This window comes from Caretta caretta, chromosome 6 (assembly GCF_965140235.1).
Source record: "Caretta caretta isolate rCarCar2 chromosome 6, rCarCar1.hap1, whole genome shotgun sequence".
NCBI classification, from domain to species: Eukaryota; Metazoa; Chordata; order Testudines; family Cheloniidae; genus Caretta; species Caretta caretta.
This window is the reverse complement of record NC_134211.1, coordinates 26421814-26440213: the sequence shown is the minus strand read 5'-3', so window position 1 is coordinate 26440213 and position 18400 is coordinate 26421814. Positions and strand designations below refer to the sequence as shown.

At 50.5% G+C, this 18400-nt stretch overlaps 1 protein-coding gene across 1 annotated transcript in view; it reads left to right on the top strand.

Annotated features, from left to right (window-relative positions):
• PTPRJ (protein tyrosine phosphatase receptor type J) overlaps positions 1-18400 on the top strand; it is a 143003-nt gene that overhangs the window by 109137 nt on the left and 15466 nt on the right. The window contains exons 12-18 of the mRNA XM_075129335.1: positions 526-739; positions 888-1012; positions 12534-12621; positions 14184-14225; positions 15067-15075; positions 15182-15269; positions 17459-17549. Coding sequence (XP_074985436.1) covers positions 526-739; positions 888-1012; positions 12534-12621; positions 14184-14225; positions 15067-15075; positions 15182-15269; positions 17459-17549 — 657 coding nt within the window. The remainder of the gene's footprint in view (positions 1-525; positions 740-887; positions 1013-12533; positions 12622-14183; positions 14226-15066; positions 15076-15181; positions 15270-17458; positions 17550-18400) is intronic.

Below are 18400 nucleotides of genomic sequence, written 5' to 3'. Positions count from 1 at the left end.
AAACATCTTGTCAGCTGGCTGTGATAAACCTGTACGTGTCAACTGATCATGGTTAAACACGACTTGTCCCATCTACACTGACTGCAAAGCTGTGTTAGTTAATGCGGCTCCTCAAAGTCAGGTTCTAACATGATCTGATTTGTCTAGTGAAGACTGTCCGAGAAGGACTTTCAGCAGTGTGCAGTGTAGTTTCAGTACAGAAGACTTTCAGCGCAGGTAGTTTTCTGCAGAGAAATTGTTTGTATATTCAGTCTTCAGCATACTTAAAAAATTTAAACCAAAAGGTTATTAAAACAGTGACATTCTCTGGGGGCAAAATAAATAAATTGTTCTACAGTGAAGAGTATCTGAGATTGTCCATATTGCCCTCAGCCTTTAATTTCAGGCAATATTCCACATTTGCTGGAATAGTCATAACCGTTAGTTATTTTCTTTACTATTATTGCCCTTGAGCCAGTCACTGTATTTTAAAATACAATTTTACAAAAACATTAGTTTATGTTTGTTGTATATTTGTTTTTTCAGAAGGCATTGAACCTCCAAATAGCAGTTTGAGTTATACATACAACGACTTCCAGGAAAAGAAAACAAACACTTATGTAACGTTTGTCATAAACGCTACACAAAAGAGAGCCTTTTCCTCCCGTTCAGACAGTTCGCCATACGTAATGGAAGTAGGAAATACAGCCACATCGTGTGGCTATTACAATGCGCCGCTGGAACCGCTTGGTTCATACCGGTATTTATCTTGTTGTTTGTTGTAATTTCCTTGTATACCATTGAAATTTAAGTAATAATTGGATCACCAGATCATAAATACTGCTTGTCAGGCTTAGATTGTTAATGTCATCTAATGTGACTATTTCATTTTCCCTTCCTCTCATCAGGGCAAGTGTTGCAGGTTTCACTAAAATTGAATTTAACAGTAGTGATGGTGGACGTATTGTTGAAGAGAGAAGCTATGTATCATTTACACCTTATTCTCAGGCAATTACGTTACCCCAGGATCCAGGTAAAGCTAACATAAAATGTTGCATTGCATGTTTTGCATATATTGGGCCCAACTGTGTTCTCATTTCAATTCTTGGCAAAACACACATTGACTTCAATGAAAGGAGGCTTGGGTCTGTTTATCTGTAATTTTGTAATGTAGTTGGTCTGTAGATTTACCACTGAGCAGTTCTACGAAAACTCTCTTGTATGCATATATTACATAATCCCTTACAGTAACATTAAAAATGACAAAACAAGCCCAAAACATGGTATACTAAAATGAGAGTGGAAAGCTGCTGAGACAAGAAGACTCAGAGATAAGTAAAGTAGAGATTGCAATTACTGTGTTTTTGCACTCTCTGTAAATTAGAGATTGACATGTAGAAAAGAAATGGTGGAATCATGCTCCTATAATCCCAGTATTTCTTGTTTAGCTCCATTCTTACTGCTGTTCCTTATCAACACTTGATATTGGCATCACTTAAAGGTGTTTCACAGCTACAGAGAGGAAGGATGGGCCGGTGGGTAGGGTGCTAGCTGGGGACTTCAGAGTCCCAGGTTCAATTCCTTGCTCTGTCACAGACTTCCTGTGTCTCTAGGCCAGATTTTCAGATGTGTTTAAGTGCCTAAAGATCCAGATAGGTACATAGGGGGTGTGATGGATGCCACCTGGAACTGGGATACCACTGAGCCAGCCTGACCCACCAGCCTGGGCTCCCTTTACACTGTATTGCTGTGACAAGCTCTCGAGCACATGCTGTGATCAGCTCTGTATGGGAAAGCTTCAGCTAAGGAAATTCCAAGCTGCTCAGGCACACACCCCCTCTGGAGTGTAAACCCAAAATTATACCATCTTGCACTGCACAGGGAACTGTACAGCATAAGCTCATGAAATTCATTCCCTCCTTCAATGCGGAGAGGAATATACACAACAGCTTTCTGCCCCAAGTTATGATTTCCACATACACTGGTTTTAGACAAAGCAAAAACTAGTGTATTAACCTCAAAAGATGGATTTTAAGTGATTTTAAGGGATAGCAATCAGATCAAAGCAGATTACCTAGTAAATAAACAAAACATGCAAACTAAGCTTAATATACTACATAGATTGGATATGACTAGCAAATTCTCATCCTAAATGATGATACCAGCAGGCTGCAAGTTCTTAAGGGGCAAGCTGTTCAGGCTTACAGCTTAGAAACCCCAGGTGTTCCATTCACAGGCTAAAAATCCCTTTAGCCGGGGTCCAGCACTTCTTCCCCCTCCCCCCAGTTCAGTCTTTGTTCCTCAGGTTTTTCCAGCAGTGTCTTTGGGAGGGGAGTCAGTGAAGAACCACAGTGATGTCACTTCCCTGTCTTAAATAGCCTTTGCATATGGCGGGAACCCTTTGTTTCAAAGCTTGGTTCCCACTCCAGTCAGTGGGAAAACACTGGTATCCAAGATGGAGTCCAACACCAGGTTACATGTCCCTGTAGTGTTACAGCAGCCATGAGTCGGATGCTGTCTGTAGCATCCTGAGGAAGCCCCCTCCCCACAGGTGGGCAATAATCTTCTTCTAAGGTCTATTGTTCTCTCCTAATGGCTCATTAACCTGAATGGGCCCTTTCCAGCCAGCCATGGAGACTGAGAGCCTTTTGTCTAGTGGGTGTTCCCCGTGTGTAAACACAATTTGTAATCCAGCTACATAGTCAATATTCCTAACTTCAGATACGAAAATGATACGTGCATACAAATAGGATAATCATATTCAGTAAATTATAACCTTTTCAATGATCTCACTCATGACCTATCCTGCATAAAATACATGATGATTATGTTATATCATATACTAATATCTCTATGAAGAGTATGGGGTGCAGTGTCACAGTGGTATTTTTCAAAATTGCATCAGTGGGATAGATGCCTATCTGTCTTTAGGCACCTAAATACCTTTGAAAATATGGCCTCTGTGCGAGTCACTAGGGCGTCGCTCCCAGCGCTGGCGCTCTGTCTACACTGGCGCTTTACAGCGTTGAAACTTGTTGCGCTCGGGGAGGGTTCACCCCCCCGAGCGAGAAAGCTGCAGCGCTGTAAATTGCCAGTGTAGGCAAGCCCTTGGTTTCCAATGTCCATTAGAAAACTACTATAATCTTAGTTGAGCGATGATGCAGAAATTCCAAGTTTTTATTCAATCAGACATTATAGGTCAGCTCATTTCATACGGGTGTCCTTTGCTTGTGAAATTTACTGTAGATAGCAGAAATCTAAATTGTTAATGGTTCATACTTTTCACTTTGATACTTTCTTATATGACACTTGAATATACTTTCATCTAAGCTGAGACCTCTCCTTCCTCTTACTGGGCACAGTTTGTGAAATGAATTGCAGGTTCAGATTTAAATAGATGCATCTCAAACTATCTGATTTGCTCCCTGAGTTGGATAGCTCAAAATGCAACTTCTCAGGCTGTCCCTTGCAATCAAAATCCAGGTACAAAAATGGAGCCACCTTTCTGAAAATTGTGTGTGATTTAATAAAACTTGAGGAAAATGGATGAAACTATGGCAGCTAACACCAGCTGACAATCTGTCCCTTGATTGTTTTACACCATCTATTCACTCTGAATACAGTATCTTCTGTGACAAAGTTCGTGCTCTACCTTGGTGGGTCTTGCGCTTATTGGCGGATTTGCTCGCCTTGGAGCTTCACGGCAGCCCTCAGCTTGGCCGTTTTTCTGAATCCACAGCTCAGGTCGACTCCTCCTGTGTCTGACCAGGAGTTGGGAGGTTTGGGGGGAACCCGGGCCCGCCCTCTACTCCGGGTTCCAGCCCAGGGCCCTGTGGAATGCAGCTGTCTAGAGTGCCTCCTGGAACAGCTGTGCGACAGCTACAATTCCCTGGGCCACTTCCCCATGGCCTCCTACCAACACCTTCTTTATCCTCACCATAGGACCTTCCTCCTGGCGTCTGATAATGCTTGTACACCTCAGTCCTCCAACAGTCCGCATTCTCACTCTCAGCTCCTAGTGCCTCTTGCTCCCAGCTCCTCACACGCCCACCACAAACTGAAGTGAGCTCCTTTTTAAAACCCAGGTGCCCTGATTAGCCTGCCTTAATTGATTCTAACGGTTTCTTGATTGGCTGCAGATGTTCTAATCAGCCTGTTTTAATTATCTCCAGAAGGTTCCTGATTGTTCTGGAACCTTCCCTGTTGGGAAACGGAACGTCTTTTGCTTGCTCCTCAGCTATCTGCTTTCTGTTCTTTCCTAAAGCCCCCTGGCCCAGATTTTTCTTACTTTTTGCACCTGCCTTAGTCCCCCCCCCGACCGGGCCAGACGCTTTTTTGTTTTTTCTTGATTCTTTGTTTTTTTTTTTCCCGTCTACGTCCTTCGCCAGCACCCCCCCCCCCCACGCCTGCTTTCGGGCGCAGCTATTTGCCTCAGCTGAGCCCCCGGAGGAGGGGGGGGAAGATTGCCAATTTGCTGTCCGGAGGGGGGAGTGGAAACCCCCAGACCCAGCCGTTTTGCCAGCAGCTCGGACTTTACAACATTCTTAACATGCCAGAAGCCTTGGAACACAGCCAACACAGCCGGAGAAGAAGATTTCAGCAGACAGAAGAAATAATTCAAGAGAGCTATAAATCATCGTGAAGGGGGCCGTAAGACTGAGTAATTTTCTGAATTATACTCTCGTGGGGGGGAGTTTGACTGTGATTACTTGCGTTTGTGGCGGCACAGAGGGTGTGGTGTGGAGACCCCCACCCCCGATCCATCAGTGCCCCTACCCCCCCATCGTTATTACAACTGTCACGGCCCCCCCGCCGTCTGTCCCTGCTGGCAACCTGCCATCTCCCTTCGGATCCAGCTGTTCGCTTTGAACTTTGCCTTCCGGACCAGACATAACAGCCGACCAACCGAGACTCTTTGGACAAATGTATGTGGGTCTGCCCCCCCCCTCCCGGATTGCTTATCCCACAGCTTGCCCCTATTACCGGACCCCGATTTTGTTTTTTCCCCCCCTCCCCCAGTCTAATTCTCTTGGCATTCTTCCCCTCCCTGCCCGCAGCCTAGCGGAAGGAGGGGCTACTCTGTTTCTCCCCTCCTCCTTCCGGTGTCTCCCTGTCTCTCCCTGCTCACAATGGCGGGGAACAAGAGGGGCGAGACTGCTTCAACAAATTTAGTTGTCCCTCCCCCACCACCACCCCTGCCCGACCCCCAAGGTCCCCCCCCTACCACTATTGTTAAGATACTTGCCACCCCCCCTGCTGGGGCACCGGTAGCAGGAGGCACCAGGGTGATTGCTGCTGCTGCTGCACCCACCGTCCACCCAGATTCTAGGAAACCCCCCCCAGTTCGCCGGAAGGGCCAGGGCGGGTGGAAAGGAAAGGGCCCCGCTAAAACCACTGAGCCCTCTATGGCAGGGGCTGCCCCCACCGCTGTGGCCTCGTCATCAACCGTGGCGCCCCTCCCTGCGTTTCCCTCCACCAGCTCTGCGATTGTCCCTCCCCCGGCCCCCAGGACGTATGCCCGGGCGGCAGCAGGCTCCCCCCTGCCTGCCGCCTCGTCATCTCGCCCCCCCCCCGCCTCCGCCACCATCACCAGCGGCCGAGGCCCTTTCCCCACCTTGACCAGGAAGCACGGCGTCCGTTGCCTCCTGGTGCCCGCCTCGCCCCACGTGGAGACATACGTGCAGGCGTTGGCGAAGGTGGTAGGACCCACGGCTATTGTGGCGGCCTCCAAGATGTATGGGAAGGTCGTTTTCTTCTTAGCCTCGGAGGATGCCGCCCAGGAGGCGGTAGAGAGGGGCCTGACGGTGGGGGGGGTGTTTGTCCCCCTAGAACCATTAGAAGACCTGGGCGTTCGCCTCGTCCTTACCTCCGTTCCTCCCTTCTTACCCAATGCTGCCCTGTTACCCACTCTTTCCACCCTGGGGAAACTTGTCTCTGTCATCAGCCCTCTCCCGTTGGGCTGCAAGGACCCCACCCTCCGTCACATTTTTTCGTTCCGCCGGCAAGTGCAGCTTCTACCACCGGCAGGGGCGCGTGACGAAGAGGCGCTTGAGGGGTCCTTTCTAGTCCCCTACCAGGGAGCCCGCTATCGGGTCTTTTATTCTACCGGAGAGGCCCGGTGCTACCTCTGCTGTTCAGCGGGGCATGTCCGCAGAGACTGCCCTTTGGCCCGGGGGGGAGGGGCACCCGAAACCCCCGAGACCCGGCAGGACATCGGCCCCATCGCTGCCGACGCCCCTGGCTGCCCAGCACCTGAAACCAACCCTCCTCCTACTCGACCCATCGCTGCTCCCGTCCGGTCCCAAGAGATACCTTCCCTACAACGCCCAGGCGAGCAAGGGAGTTCCACCCTTGCTAGTACCAACCCAACAGAGCCCATGGAGGAGGGTGTGGCAAGGATATTATCGGGTATAGGAGAGGGCCCTCCCCAAGGAGAAGCCCCCGCCCCTCATGTTGCCTCACCGCTACCTCCCCGAACCCCTAAATCATCGCCTCCGCCCCCCGACACGACCCCTGCTAACCAGCCCCCAGATGACGCTATGGAGGGCTGGACCCTAGTCCAGGGGAAGCGAGGCAAGCGGAAGGCTCGAGCTCCGCTGCATCCACCCGACGCGGAAGCCCCCCGGAAGACCAGGAAAGGAGGCACTGCTATCGAGCCTCCCGCCACGGCCACGAGCGAGATCCATCCGCTGGTGTCGGGAGGGGAAGACGGACTGGCATTGGAGGGCAGAATCCCCCCTCCACGGGAGACCCTCCCCTCCGAGACTTCTGAGGACGCCCCTTCTGCCTGGACGCTACCCGAACCCCCCGCGGACCCCGAGGCGACCGTTGAGGCGGGCCCTAGAGGAGAGGCCCCCGGGGTGGCAGGAGTTGGCCTCTCCCCCGTGTATGCGGAGATTGAGGCCCTAGATTTGACCCCGGTCACCCAGGGAGGGGATGATCTGCTGCCGGCTGGCCTCGAGCTGGGCAGCCTTACCCCAGCCTCCCTTTCCCCATGCTCCCTCCCCCTAATTGCCTTCCCGGGTGAGCACCCTGCAGAAGGTGGTCCACCACCTGATGCCATGGCCGCTAAGACCACCATGGAGCCAGCACCTAGCATTATTGGGAGCCCCCTCCCTTACCCCTTAACCCTTGACTCTGCTCAGGAGGCACTTTCCTTTAGCTGCTTGCCTCCTGCACCCCAGAGCCTTACCCCTGCCCCTGCCCCCACCCCTGCCCCTGCCCCTGCCCAAGGACCCTCCTCCTGCAATGTTAATGCCGCCCCTGGGGTTATTTCCTTTCCGCCTTTCGCAGATTCCCCCCAGGAAGCAGTCTTTGCACTTTCTAGCCGCGACCCATTAGGAGTGGCAATTTTTCCCCTGCCATTCCCCTCCACCCCAAGGCGTGAAATGAATTTAATAACCCCAGCCTGTCAGACGCCCCGTCGGTGGCCCGCACCCTGTCTACCTGCCTTAGCGGACCACGAGGCTGTATTAAGAGGCCCATCAGGGAACACCTCGGGAATTGTAACCCCACCCCCCATGAGCTGCGGCATGCGCTACGGAAGTTCCTAGAGCACACCCGTGGCGCCCGCGATAGGGGCACAGCTGGCTCTTCAGCTATGGGGGGACTTTGATCAAATCCTCCAGGCCACAAGGGCCCTTATAAAGGAGGGCAGGGGGCAAGGAAGGCACGGTGCTGCGGCCTACGAGCGAGCCCGCAGCTTCCGACGCGATCTGCTCACCCACGGGATGGGTCATGGGTTGCTGTGCAACCCGCCGGGGGCCCTGAACCCCCCCCGTCAATACGAGGCCCCCACCCCTCCAGCCCTCCGCATGACGCCTCTTATTATTGCGACCCTGAATACCAGGGGCTGTAGGATGGCTCTCCGCAGGTCCCAGGTGCTCTCTTACCTTCGGGAAGGGAGGTACTCTGTAGTTTTCCTGCAGGAGACCCATACGGACCCGGCCGCCGAGGACAGGTGGCGGCTGGAGTGGGGGGACGGGGTATACTTTAGCCACTTCGCGACCTGGCAAGCTGGAGTGGCGACCCTGTTCTCCCCCAACCTACGGCCTGAGGTGCTAAGGGTCAATGAGGCCACCTGCTGCACCGGGCCACCTGCTGCACCTTCGAGTCCGTATGGAGGGGCTCGTGGTTAATCTTGTTAACATCTATGCCCCGCAAATGAGCTCCAGGCGGCCACAATTTTATCAGCAGGTGTCCGACTTTCTCGGCACCCTGGATTCGCATGAGTGCCTGGTCCTGGGAGGGGACTTTAACACCACCCTCGAGGAACGGGACCGCTCAGGGGCCGAACCGAGTCCGGCCGCTGCAAATATTCTCCAAGGGATAGTTGACCATCACTCCCTAGTGGACGTCTGGCGTGACCATCACCCAGCTGACACCTCCACGTTTACCTTTGTCCGGGTAGAGGCCCATCGGTCACACCACTCTCGGTTGGACCGTATTTACTTATCCCGTTTCCATCTTTCACAGGCCCACTCCTCCGCCATTCGGCTGGCCCCATTCTCCGATCATCATTTAGTCACTGTAACGGTCTCCCTCCGTGCAGAGAGACCGGGGCCGGCCTATTGGCACTTTAATAACAGCCTGTTGGAGGACGAGAGCTTTGTGATGTCCTTCCGGGAGTTTTGGCTGGCCTGGCGAGAGCAGTGGCGTGCCTTTCCCTCGGTGCGGCGATGGTGGGATCTCGGGAAGGTGTACGCCAAGCTCTTCTGCCGTGACTACACTCAGGGCACCAGCCGACGGCGAAATGCGGCGATAGAGCAGTTGGAACGGGAGGTCTTAGAGATGGAGAGGCGCCTGGCTGCCGATCCCAAGGACCCGTCCCTCTGCGGAGCGTGCCGGGAGAAGCGGGAGGAGCTCCGGGCCCTTGAGGACCACCGGGCCCGAGGTGCCTTCGTTCGGTCCCGCATCCGCCTCTTTCGGGAGATGGACCGCGGCTCCCGCTTCTTCTATGCCCTGGAGAAAACGAGGGGGGCCAAGAAACACGTCACCTGCCTTCTTGCGGAAGACGGCACCCCCCTCACGGATCCGGAGGAGATGTGTGGGAGGGCCCGTGACTTCTACACAAGCCTTTTCTCTCCGGACCCGACCGATCCTGACGCTTGCGAGGTGCTCTGGGAGGAACTCCCCACGGTCAGCGTGGGCGACCGAGACCGACTAGAGCTGCCTCTCACCCTGGCCGAGTTCTCGGAAGCCCTCCGTCGCATGCCCACCAATAAATCTCCGGGCATGGACGGGCTGACCGTGGAGTTTTACCGCGCGTTCTGGGACATTCTCGGCCCAGACCTAGTCACCGTCTGGGCTGAGTCCTTGCAGAGCGGGGTCCTCCCTCTGTCATGCAGGCGAGCGGTGCTCGCTTTGCTGCCGAAGAAGGGGGACCTCCGCGATCTACGAAACTGGCGTCCCGTCTCACTCCTTAGCACGGATTACAAAATCGTAGCAAAAGCAATCTCGCTGCGGCTAGAGTCCGTGATGGTGGACGTGGTCCATCCAGACCAGACCTATACTGTCCCGGGTCGCAGCATTTTCGACAACCTCTTTCTAGTCCGAGACCTTTTGGAACTCGGGCGGAGAGATGGTCTATCGTTCGCCCTCCTGTCTCTTGATCAGGAGAAGGCGTTCGATAGAGTAGACCATGGGTACCTCCTGAGCACTCTGCAGGCGTTTGGATTTGGACCTCAGTTTGTGAGTTTTCTCTGGGTGCTGTATGCCTCCGCGGAGTGTTTGATTAGGCTCAACTGGACCCTGACTGAACCGGTCAGCTTCGGGCGAGGAGTGCGGCAGGGGTGCCCCCTCTCGGGCCAGTTGTACGCTCTGGCAATCGAGCCTTTCCTCTGTCTCCTCCGCAGGAGGATGACAGGGTTGGTGCTGCGGGAGCCGGAGCTGCGGCTGGTCCTGTCGGCGTATGCCGATGACGTACTCCTCGTGGTCCAGGACCCGGGCGACTTGGCGCGAGTGGAGGCATGCCAAGCCATCTATTCGGCAGCCTCCTCCGCCCGAGTCAACTGGGTCAAGAGCTCTGGCTTGGCGGTGGGGGACTGGCGGCAGGTGAGCTCCCTCCCACCCGCACTTCAGACCATCCGGTGGAGTGCGGGTCCACTGCTCTATCTCGGCGTTTACCTTTCCGCCACGCATCCTTCCCCGCCGGAGAACTGGCAAAATTTAGAGGGCGGGGTGATAGAGCGGATCCAGAGATGGACGAGGCTACTCCGATGTCTCTCCCTCCGAGAGAGAGCACTGGTGCTTAACCAACTAGTCCTGTCCACGCTCTGGTACCGGCTCAACACCCTGGCCCCGGCCCCGGGTTTCCTGACCCACCTCCGGAGATTGATTCTAGAGTTCTTCTGGTCAGGAATGCACTGGGCCCCTGTTGGAGTTCTTCATTTACCCCTGAAGGAAGGAGGGCAGGGCCTGAAGTGTCTGTACACTCAGGTCCGCGTTTTCCACCTCCAGGCCCTGCAGAGGCTCTTTTATAGTGCACGTAGTTCAGCGTGGAGCATACTGGCGCACGCCTTCCTGCGCCGTTTCCAAGGGCTTCGATATGACCGGCAGCTCTTTTATCTTTCTCCGAGGGGTTTTCCGCGAGACCTCTCCGGACTGCCGGTCTTCTACCAGGACCTCCTCCGGACCTGGAAACTGTTTCTAACAACCAGGTCCGTGGCGGCCACCGTGGGAGCAGATCTCCTCACGGAGCCCCTGCTACACAACCCCCAGCTCCGTGTGCAGGTGGCGGAGTCCCGCTCGGTGCGCCAGAGGTTGGTCCTGGCGCAAGTCACGAGGGTCGGAGACCTCCTGGACTACGACCGGAGAGACTGGCTGGATCCCCTGACGCTCGCTCGGCGCATGGGGCTCTCCAGCCTCCGTACCCCCCAGCGCGTACTTCAGGAGGTGAAGGCCGCCTTGACCCCCGCTGCTCGGGCTTATGTTAGCCGAGCCTTGTGCGAGGGCGCACCCCGCCCATCCCTTACCCCAGGCCCGCCGGACCTTTCCATTGGGCCCTCACCCCGTAGATCCCAACAAACCCCTCACGCTTTCACTGCAAGCCGGCTGCACGAACTGCAGCCGGTTAGCTTTCAAATTGCACCACAGAAATACTTATATACACTTACGCTTCACACCCTTCACGCCCACACCCTGGTGTCCCGCCCCGATACAAAGTGGCGGGATCTCCTGCCACCTTTGGAGGGTGAGCAACCTCGGTGGGCCAGCCTGTATTCCACCTTGGTCCCAAGGCCCGTCGGGGACATCAGTTGGCGGCTCCTTCACGGAGCTGTGAGCACGGGCGTGTTTTTGACACGGTTTACCCCCATTCCGGACACTTGTCCTTTCTGTAATGTGAGGGAAACCCTGGCGCACGTGTATTTAGAGTGTGCCAGATTGCAGCCCCTTTTCCGGCTCCTCACAAATATTCTATTACGCTTCTGGCTTCATTTTTCCCCCCACCTTTTTATCTATACACTTCCCATCCGTGGCCCCACAAAGTCGCGGGATCTTCTGGTCAACCTCCTCCTAGCTTTGGCTAAAACAGCCATTTATAAAACCAGAGAGAGGAGGTTGGCCCATGAAACGTCCTGCGATTGTGGGGCCGTTTTCCGATCCTCAGTACATTCACGTATCCGGGCGGAGTTCCTCTGGGCGGCGTCCACCGACTCCCTTGAAGCCTTCGAGGAGCGGTGGGCGCTGTCTGGGGTTCTCTGCTCGGTGACCCCGTCCGGTTCCCTCTGTCTGACCCTTTGATTGAGGGGAAGAGCGAGAGACGCCAGCCCCAGCCATTGCCGCTGTGGATACCATCATTCCTGTCATTTAGGAGGGGTCCTATAATACATGGGTGTCTACCCCCCCCCCAAACCGCCCACCCCACAGCCGTGCCCATCTTACCGGGCACTCTCAGGAGAGGGAGGATCGGTGACACTGGGCGCGGCACTGGGTAACTCGAGGGGGTGGAAGACCACGAGTGTCGAGGAAGCCCCCCCGCTCTAGGCCACCAGGTAACTCAGGAGGGTGGAAGACCACGAGTGTCGAGGAAGCCCCCCCGCTCTGGGCCCAGGCTAGCCTGAACACTTCTCCCTCCTGAAGGCTGCTGTGTTATACCTTCTGATTGCGTTGTTTTGTTGCATAGTTGTTTTGTTTCCTTTGGTAATTTTGTAAGCGTTACCAATAAACTTTCTTTCTGTTTCAAAAAAAAAAACAACAAAAAAAACCCTTCCCTGTTACCTTACTCAGGGAAAAGGGACCTATTTAGCCTGGGGCTAATATATCTGCCTTCTATTACTCTTCTATAGCCATCTGGCCCAACCCTGTCACACTTCCTAATAGTTAATTATTGTTAACTGAAGTGGGGGTAAAAATCAATGAGTATTATTGCTTATGAGTCTGTAAACAGCATTGGATAACTCATTTTATTTTTGTAAAATCTTTAACCATATCCTTTTCTTGTTTCTTGATATTAGAAATTCACATTAGCGTCCTTTGTAGCCTGTTGATATGTTGGATCATTGTTGATTTGATAGATAATTCATGAAAAGTTTCTGTTTTTATCCTCCCGTAAGGTGTCATCACTGGAGCTGTTGTTGGATGTATTTTGGGTGCTGTGGTTATAGCTGCTGTAGTGGGATTCATTTTCTGGAGACAGAGAAGGTAAATCCATGTTAACTGTTACATTCACTTCTGAAAAGAGCACCACATTATTTCACCATTACAATAAAAATAATAATAAATACCTAGCCCTTCTATAATGCTTTTCATAATGAGGCAGAAGCCAGCGCTATTCCTGTTTCATATACTTTAAAAGCAATGTTTTAAAATAAGCTCTATAGATACAAAATATTTATTTATATCACAATAATTCAAAGTAGATCATTCAAACTCACTTAGATGATTTTGTTGTGGAAACAAAGTCTTCATCATGACAGTGTATCACTGAGCCAAATTCTGCTCTGTTCCACTGGTGTAAATTTACATTGATATTTGTGTAATTCAGATCAGAATTAGACTATAGTGCTCCATAGCACATTTGTAATTAGTACTTCAATGTGTTAATGCTGAGCTATTTTTTCAAAGCAGAATAGATCACAGCACATTAAGGTACTGTTAGCATGTGTCAGCAGGGTGCACAGGGACAGTTAGAGTATGGCAAGATAGTGCGGGGTAGGTTTACATCCCAGCTTACTGCAAACTAGATGATTGTGTAGACAAGCCATGAAGATATCTTATATAGGCTTTTTTTTTTTCTCGATTGGCCACACTGGAACCCAACTTGTGGTCTGAGATTTCCTTTCTGGAGCTAATGGCAAGGCTAAGCGGAAAAGATCTAATGGACAAATTTTCAAAAGTTGTCCTGGTAAGTCTGTGAGAAAATACATAGACGCTGTGCTCCTCTAGAAAGCCGAGATGTGCTGAGAGTGTCCCTAATTCCTGAGTCTTTTCCAGATAATCTGAAGTCCATCAAGGCTCTTTTTCTTCTCATGTTACCAGTCAAATAATGCAGAACATACATTCTAAAAGGCTACTAAAAGATAGGGAAGCCTTTTTGGATTTTCCTTTGCCTTCTTGTTTTGGTTCCTGTTCCTTCCCACGAGCTTCCATTTTTGACCAACACTTGCTTCCTAAGTAGAAGATCCAGGAGAGCAGCTTTCTTTGAAGCTGTGAAGATTCTTTTTATTCATACAGCAAGGGTGTAAACACATTGGATAAATGTCTGACTTCTTAAATCATTATGCAGCATTTAGAGTCCTATTTCTAAGGCGTTTTCTACATTGGGATTTTAGCCACTGGTGCATATTCTTAGTGTAGACTCAGCTTGCATTAGTGCAACATGATTTTTACTAATGCGGTTGACCCTGGTTCCAAACTGGGAAAAGCTGAACCAATGTAAACCAGGGATCTGCACTGGTACAGCAACACCAGTGGCTAAGATTGCCATGTAGACAAGGCTTGGATCTGTTTCCTGTTTCTCAACTCCATTAGAACAGACTAACACTTGTCTATTGTTCATTCATGATCATATTTCTTATTAATGATTTTACTGGTTACTGTAAGTGTAGGGCATAAGGGAGCCGCAGTTAGGGCTTCTTGCACAAGATCAGATGGTATATGAAAAACTATCATGAAACAGGCACAGAAAGAGCTTCTGCCAGGAATCTCATTTGTGTTTTGCATAAATTCTTCTAATCTCTTTCCACCCCACCCTTTCCCAACAGGAAAGATGGAAAAAATAATGAGCTGCCCTTTTCCCCAATTAGGTGAGTTAAATATTCTTTCAGCCACTATTTTCTGAGTTTACATAATATTGGCAAGACTTGTTCAGAACTTTGATAATTGTGTACTATACAATTTGCTGTGGCAGAGTTCCTGGTATTAAAGCTTTGAACACTTTATTTCCTTATGGAATTCAGAGAACCAAACGTAACCTACTGCAGTCTAAAGATAATTACGTAGAGACTTTCACTGTTGCCAAATGGAATTGAACACCCACTTCCCGTTAAAATTAATGGGAATTAGATGACCATGTCCTTTAGGTGGCTTTGCCTTGTATTCTTATGCATTGACAAAATAATCCAGATTACAAAGTGCAATGTGTAGAGGACCTGTCTGCACACTGTGTCTAAGCAAGATTGTCCACTATAGCCTTGATTCTCCCCTGTGACAGGGCTACTTTGTGCTGAGCCACCAGTGCAAAATAGCCTTAAAGCCAGGACAGCTGGATATGGGAGGGTCACCCCAGTATAGGGGGAACCTCAGGTAGTGCAAAGCTGGCATAAAATGGCTCGGACACCATGTAAGAGCAGGCCATCCCAGTGATTCCTAGCAGCCTTTGAGGCCATTGGCAGTCAGTCAAAGTTATACCAAGAGATTGACCCAATACATGACCAATCCAGGGTCAGGGACTTTCAAAGGTGACTTAATGCCACCTTTTCACATCCTCTTTCCTAAATTGCATTGAAACTCCATGGCCATAGTAGAGCATTGGTGCTATATGTCTAGTTGTCCTGCAGTGTAAAATAAAGCTTGTAAGAGTAATATAGTAAAAGTATAACTGTGCTGTGTCTAATCATGTTTTTTTTCTTTTTTCCCCTCCTCAAGACCCAAGAAGTAAGTAAATCACATTTTGTAAACATGAATGACTGCTATTAACTGAATTTACGGTTTATTTAGCTAATAGCAAATACTAATAAATGAATGGCTTTGTTTGTTTTAGATCCAATACAATTAAAGTTGAAAGCTTTGAGTCCTACTTTAAGAAACAGCAAGCTGACTCGAACTGTGGATTTGCTGAAGAGTACGAAGTATGTAGTACCCATTGTTATGGAGTTCAGTTAAGTATTTTTACAGTGGGGGAAAAAATAGCTTCTCTTTGGGAAGTAGCCAGGCATTGTTTAGAGGAAAAAGAAAGAGGTGACCACTGTCAGAGACTGGGCATATACAAAGAATATGATTTTTTTTACAGTAAAATTATTCATAATTCATGGCACAGGCATGGTAAAAAATAGATAATTCCATGCTCTGGGCACTGCAACCTTGTGGATTCTACTGCCCTGCATTCACAATTTTAGTTCGCTTTGATCTAGTCCTCTTGGTTAATCAGCGCTCATATTATGGGGGACCCTGTCCCCCTTCTACTCTGACTCCCCCCAACCCGCAGACTCTTCTCCCCAGTGCAGAGCTCTTAGAAGGGGCATGGTTAGGTCTTTGCCCCTCTCATCCCCCAGGTTCCCTGTTCTCCTATTCTCTGCCTACTTTACCCCTTGTAGGTTCCCCAGTCCTGAATCCCCCTGCCCCCTTTCTCCCCAGCTCACCTGCTCCCTGACTCCCTTTCCTGTCTCTCTCCTCAGCTCATTGCTGGAGGAGGGGTGGGCAGGATGGAATGCAGAAGGCTTGAACTGATTGCTGTCAAGCAGCTGGCCAGGGCACCAGGCAGTGCCATTCTTCCTGCTGAGATGAGGGGGCTTCTCCAGAGTGAGGCATCGGAGCATGGGGTCTGCCAGTGAAGTGTTGAGGTTGGGCATCAGGTCCCAGCAACAGACTAGGGAGAGAGACAAGAAAGGGGGTCAGGGATTGAAGCAGGACGGGATAGAGATGGGGTTGGGGATCGGGCAAGCTGGGGGCAGAGAGGATCAGGAGGTTGAGGCCTGGGGTATCTACAAGGGGGAAGGGTCAAAAGGCAGGTTGTAAGGGATAATGGTGGGTAGGGAAGGAGGCAGCTGATCAAAGTGAAGTAACAAACTGTTAATGCACAGCTGCAAGGTCTATATAAATGGCAAAATTCATGGTTCTGAGATGGTGGTGACCACTGTGACAGAACCATATCCCTGACAATGAATTCCCATCTGCAACAACCCATTACCTTATCTGCCTTCTATTTGAAATGTAAGAGAGACATTTCAGATTTTGTGGCGCTAAACCTGTCTGGGGGCATGTATGTATCAATACTTGAGTTAGCATGTGGCCTTGGGAAAGCCGCTTACCCACTCTTTATCTGTCTCCCCATTTGCAAAAAGGGTGGGTGGGCATAATACTGATATTGCTACCTTACTGGGGTTTATGGTACCTTAAATGGCTTTAGAGGGGTAAGTTGCTGTGCAGATGCTAAATATTGTTTCCCTCACATCCAATAAATATTTTTCTATAAAGTGTATGTAAACTTGAAGGTAACTAGAGAGAACCCCAAACCAGGAAACAAGCCATTTGTCCATGCAGTCACTTATAGAAAGGTATTGAATAGCTCAATTGTCTGCTATTCTACAGAATACTTTTCCCTCCTCCCTGAAGCCATTCACTGACTTCCTGTCTCTTTCCATATCAAGTTCAAACTCCTTATTTTAACTTACAGGGCACTAGATAGCTCTGCCCTGCCTTCCTTTCAAGTTATGTATCCTCCCACAACTCCTCTATTGCCATATACTCCACCCTGCCCCTCTTTCCTCAATGCCCTCTTCATCATCGTCCTTCTTTCCTCCTCCTTGTCTCGACTCCAAACCAGCTCCACACCACTCCCTGTTCCTAAATCAGGTCCTCTTCCTGTGCACAGGTCCTCACCCTGCACAATTAGCATATGGCCTGACAGCTGTAGTTCATATTCATGACCCCAATTCAGCAAAGAAATGCAAGAAAGCCAATGGGACTTTAAATACATGCTGAATGGTGAGCATATACTTAAGTGCTCTGCTGACTCAGGGCCTGAGCGAACATGCAGTCACTGTTAGTCATGCATATTTTAGAGCAAGTTCAAAAATCAATTTGTGGGACGTACATGTTTATTAATCATCCTCTCCTCCCTATGAGGTTTGCTGCTCTCTCTTTTGCACTCCATTTTAAAAAAGAAGAGTTCATTTTGTTACCATTTCTCCAAGGCCTAATTCTTCCACTGCTGTAGGGACATCATGTGTGTTAGCACTGTTGGCATATCCCAATGATTGGCTCTGCCCTGTCTTTAAACTAGTGTCATCACTAAAAAAAATTCTTTATTTTGCTGTAGGAACTGAGGTCAGTGGGCATTCATCAGCCTAAATTTGCAGCTGAACTTACTGAGAACAGAGGAAAAAATAGGTACAATAATGTCTTGCCGTGTAAGTCACTTCTTTTGTTTTTGCATGTTGTGTTTCTGGTTGAAAGCTTTGGGTTGGGTTAGTTTTGTAACTGAAGGTTTTCAACAATAGAAGTTGCTCACGTGCTTCCAGGATGGACACTGATGTGAGTTTCAAAATAAATAAACCTGTGATACCCATTGTTTAGATTTCCATAAGCCACAACAATAACAAAACGTAAACAGCTTTCCACCAATACACATCTCGTGTGTCCATTTTGATGGTTCATCCATGATGAAGCTCTACCCAACAAGCTTACAATCCGAAGGGTAAGACTTGAGACAACAGATGGCTATAGACAGTCAGAGGAGTGTAAGGAAACAATGAGGCAACGGTGGTCAGCATGGCAGGCAGTGGTCTCTGCACACCAGCAGCCTAACTGCTGTCAAGTTGTTTGTTGGCATCGCAGCAAAGGGGGATTTGAAGGAGGATAATGAGGTTGCTTTGCAGATATTTACGGGGAGCTCCTCCCAAGAATGAGGGGCAGCATGGGAGAAAGCAAGGGGCAGGGCCATTCCTAAGGGGGTGTAGGGCCCGGGACAACTCCCTCTGCCCCACCTCTTAGTCTTCCCCCCTGCTCCGCCCCCGGCCTGCCCCCATTCCACCTCTTCTCCCAGCAATGGACGCAGCCTGGAGGATTAGCAGAGGGCCTGCACTGGCAGCAGGGGTCAGGCCGACTCCACACTCACCGGCAGCGGCGGGAAGTAGAGAAACCCGGCCCCAGCCCACTTCACTCCTCTGCCAGTTCCCAGCTGCGTCACTCCACTTCCCGTTGCCAGTGAGTGCGGGGGATGGTCCTTTCCCCAACCCCCCACCCCCACTCAAGCAACACG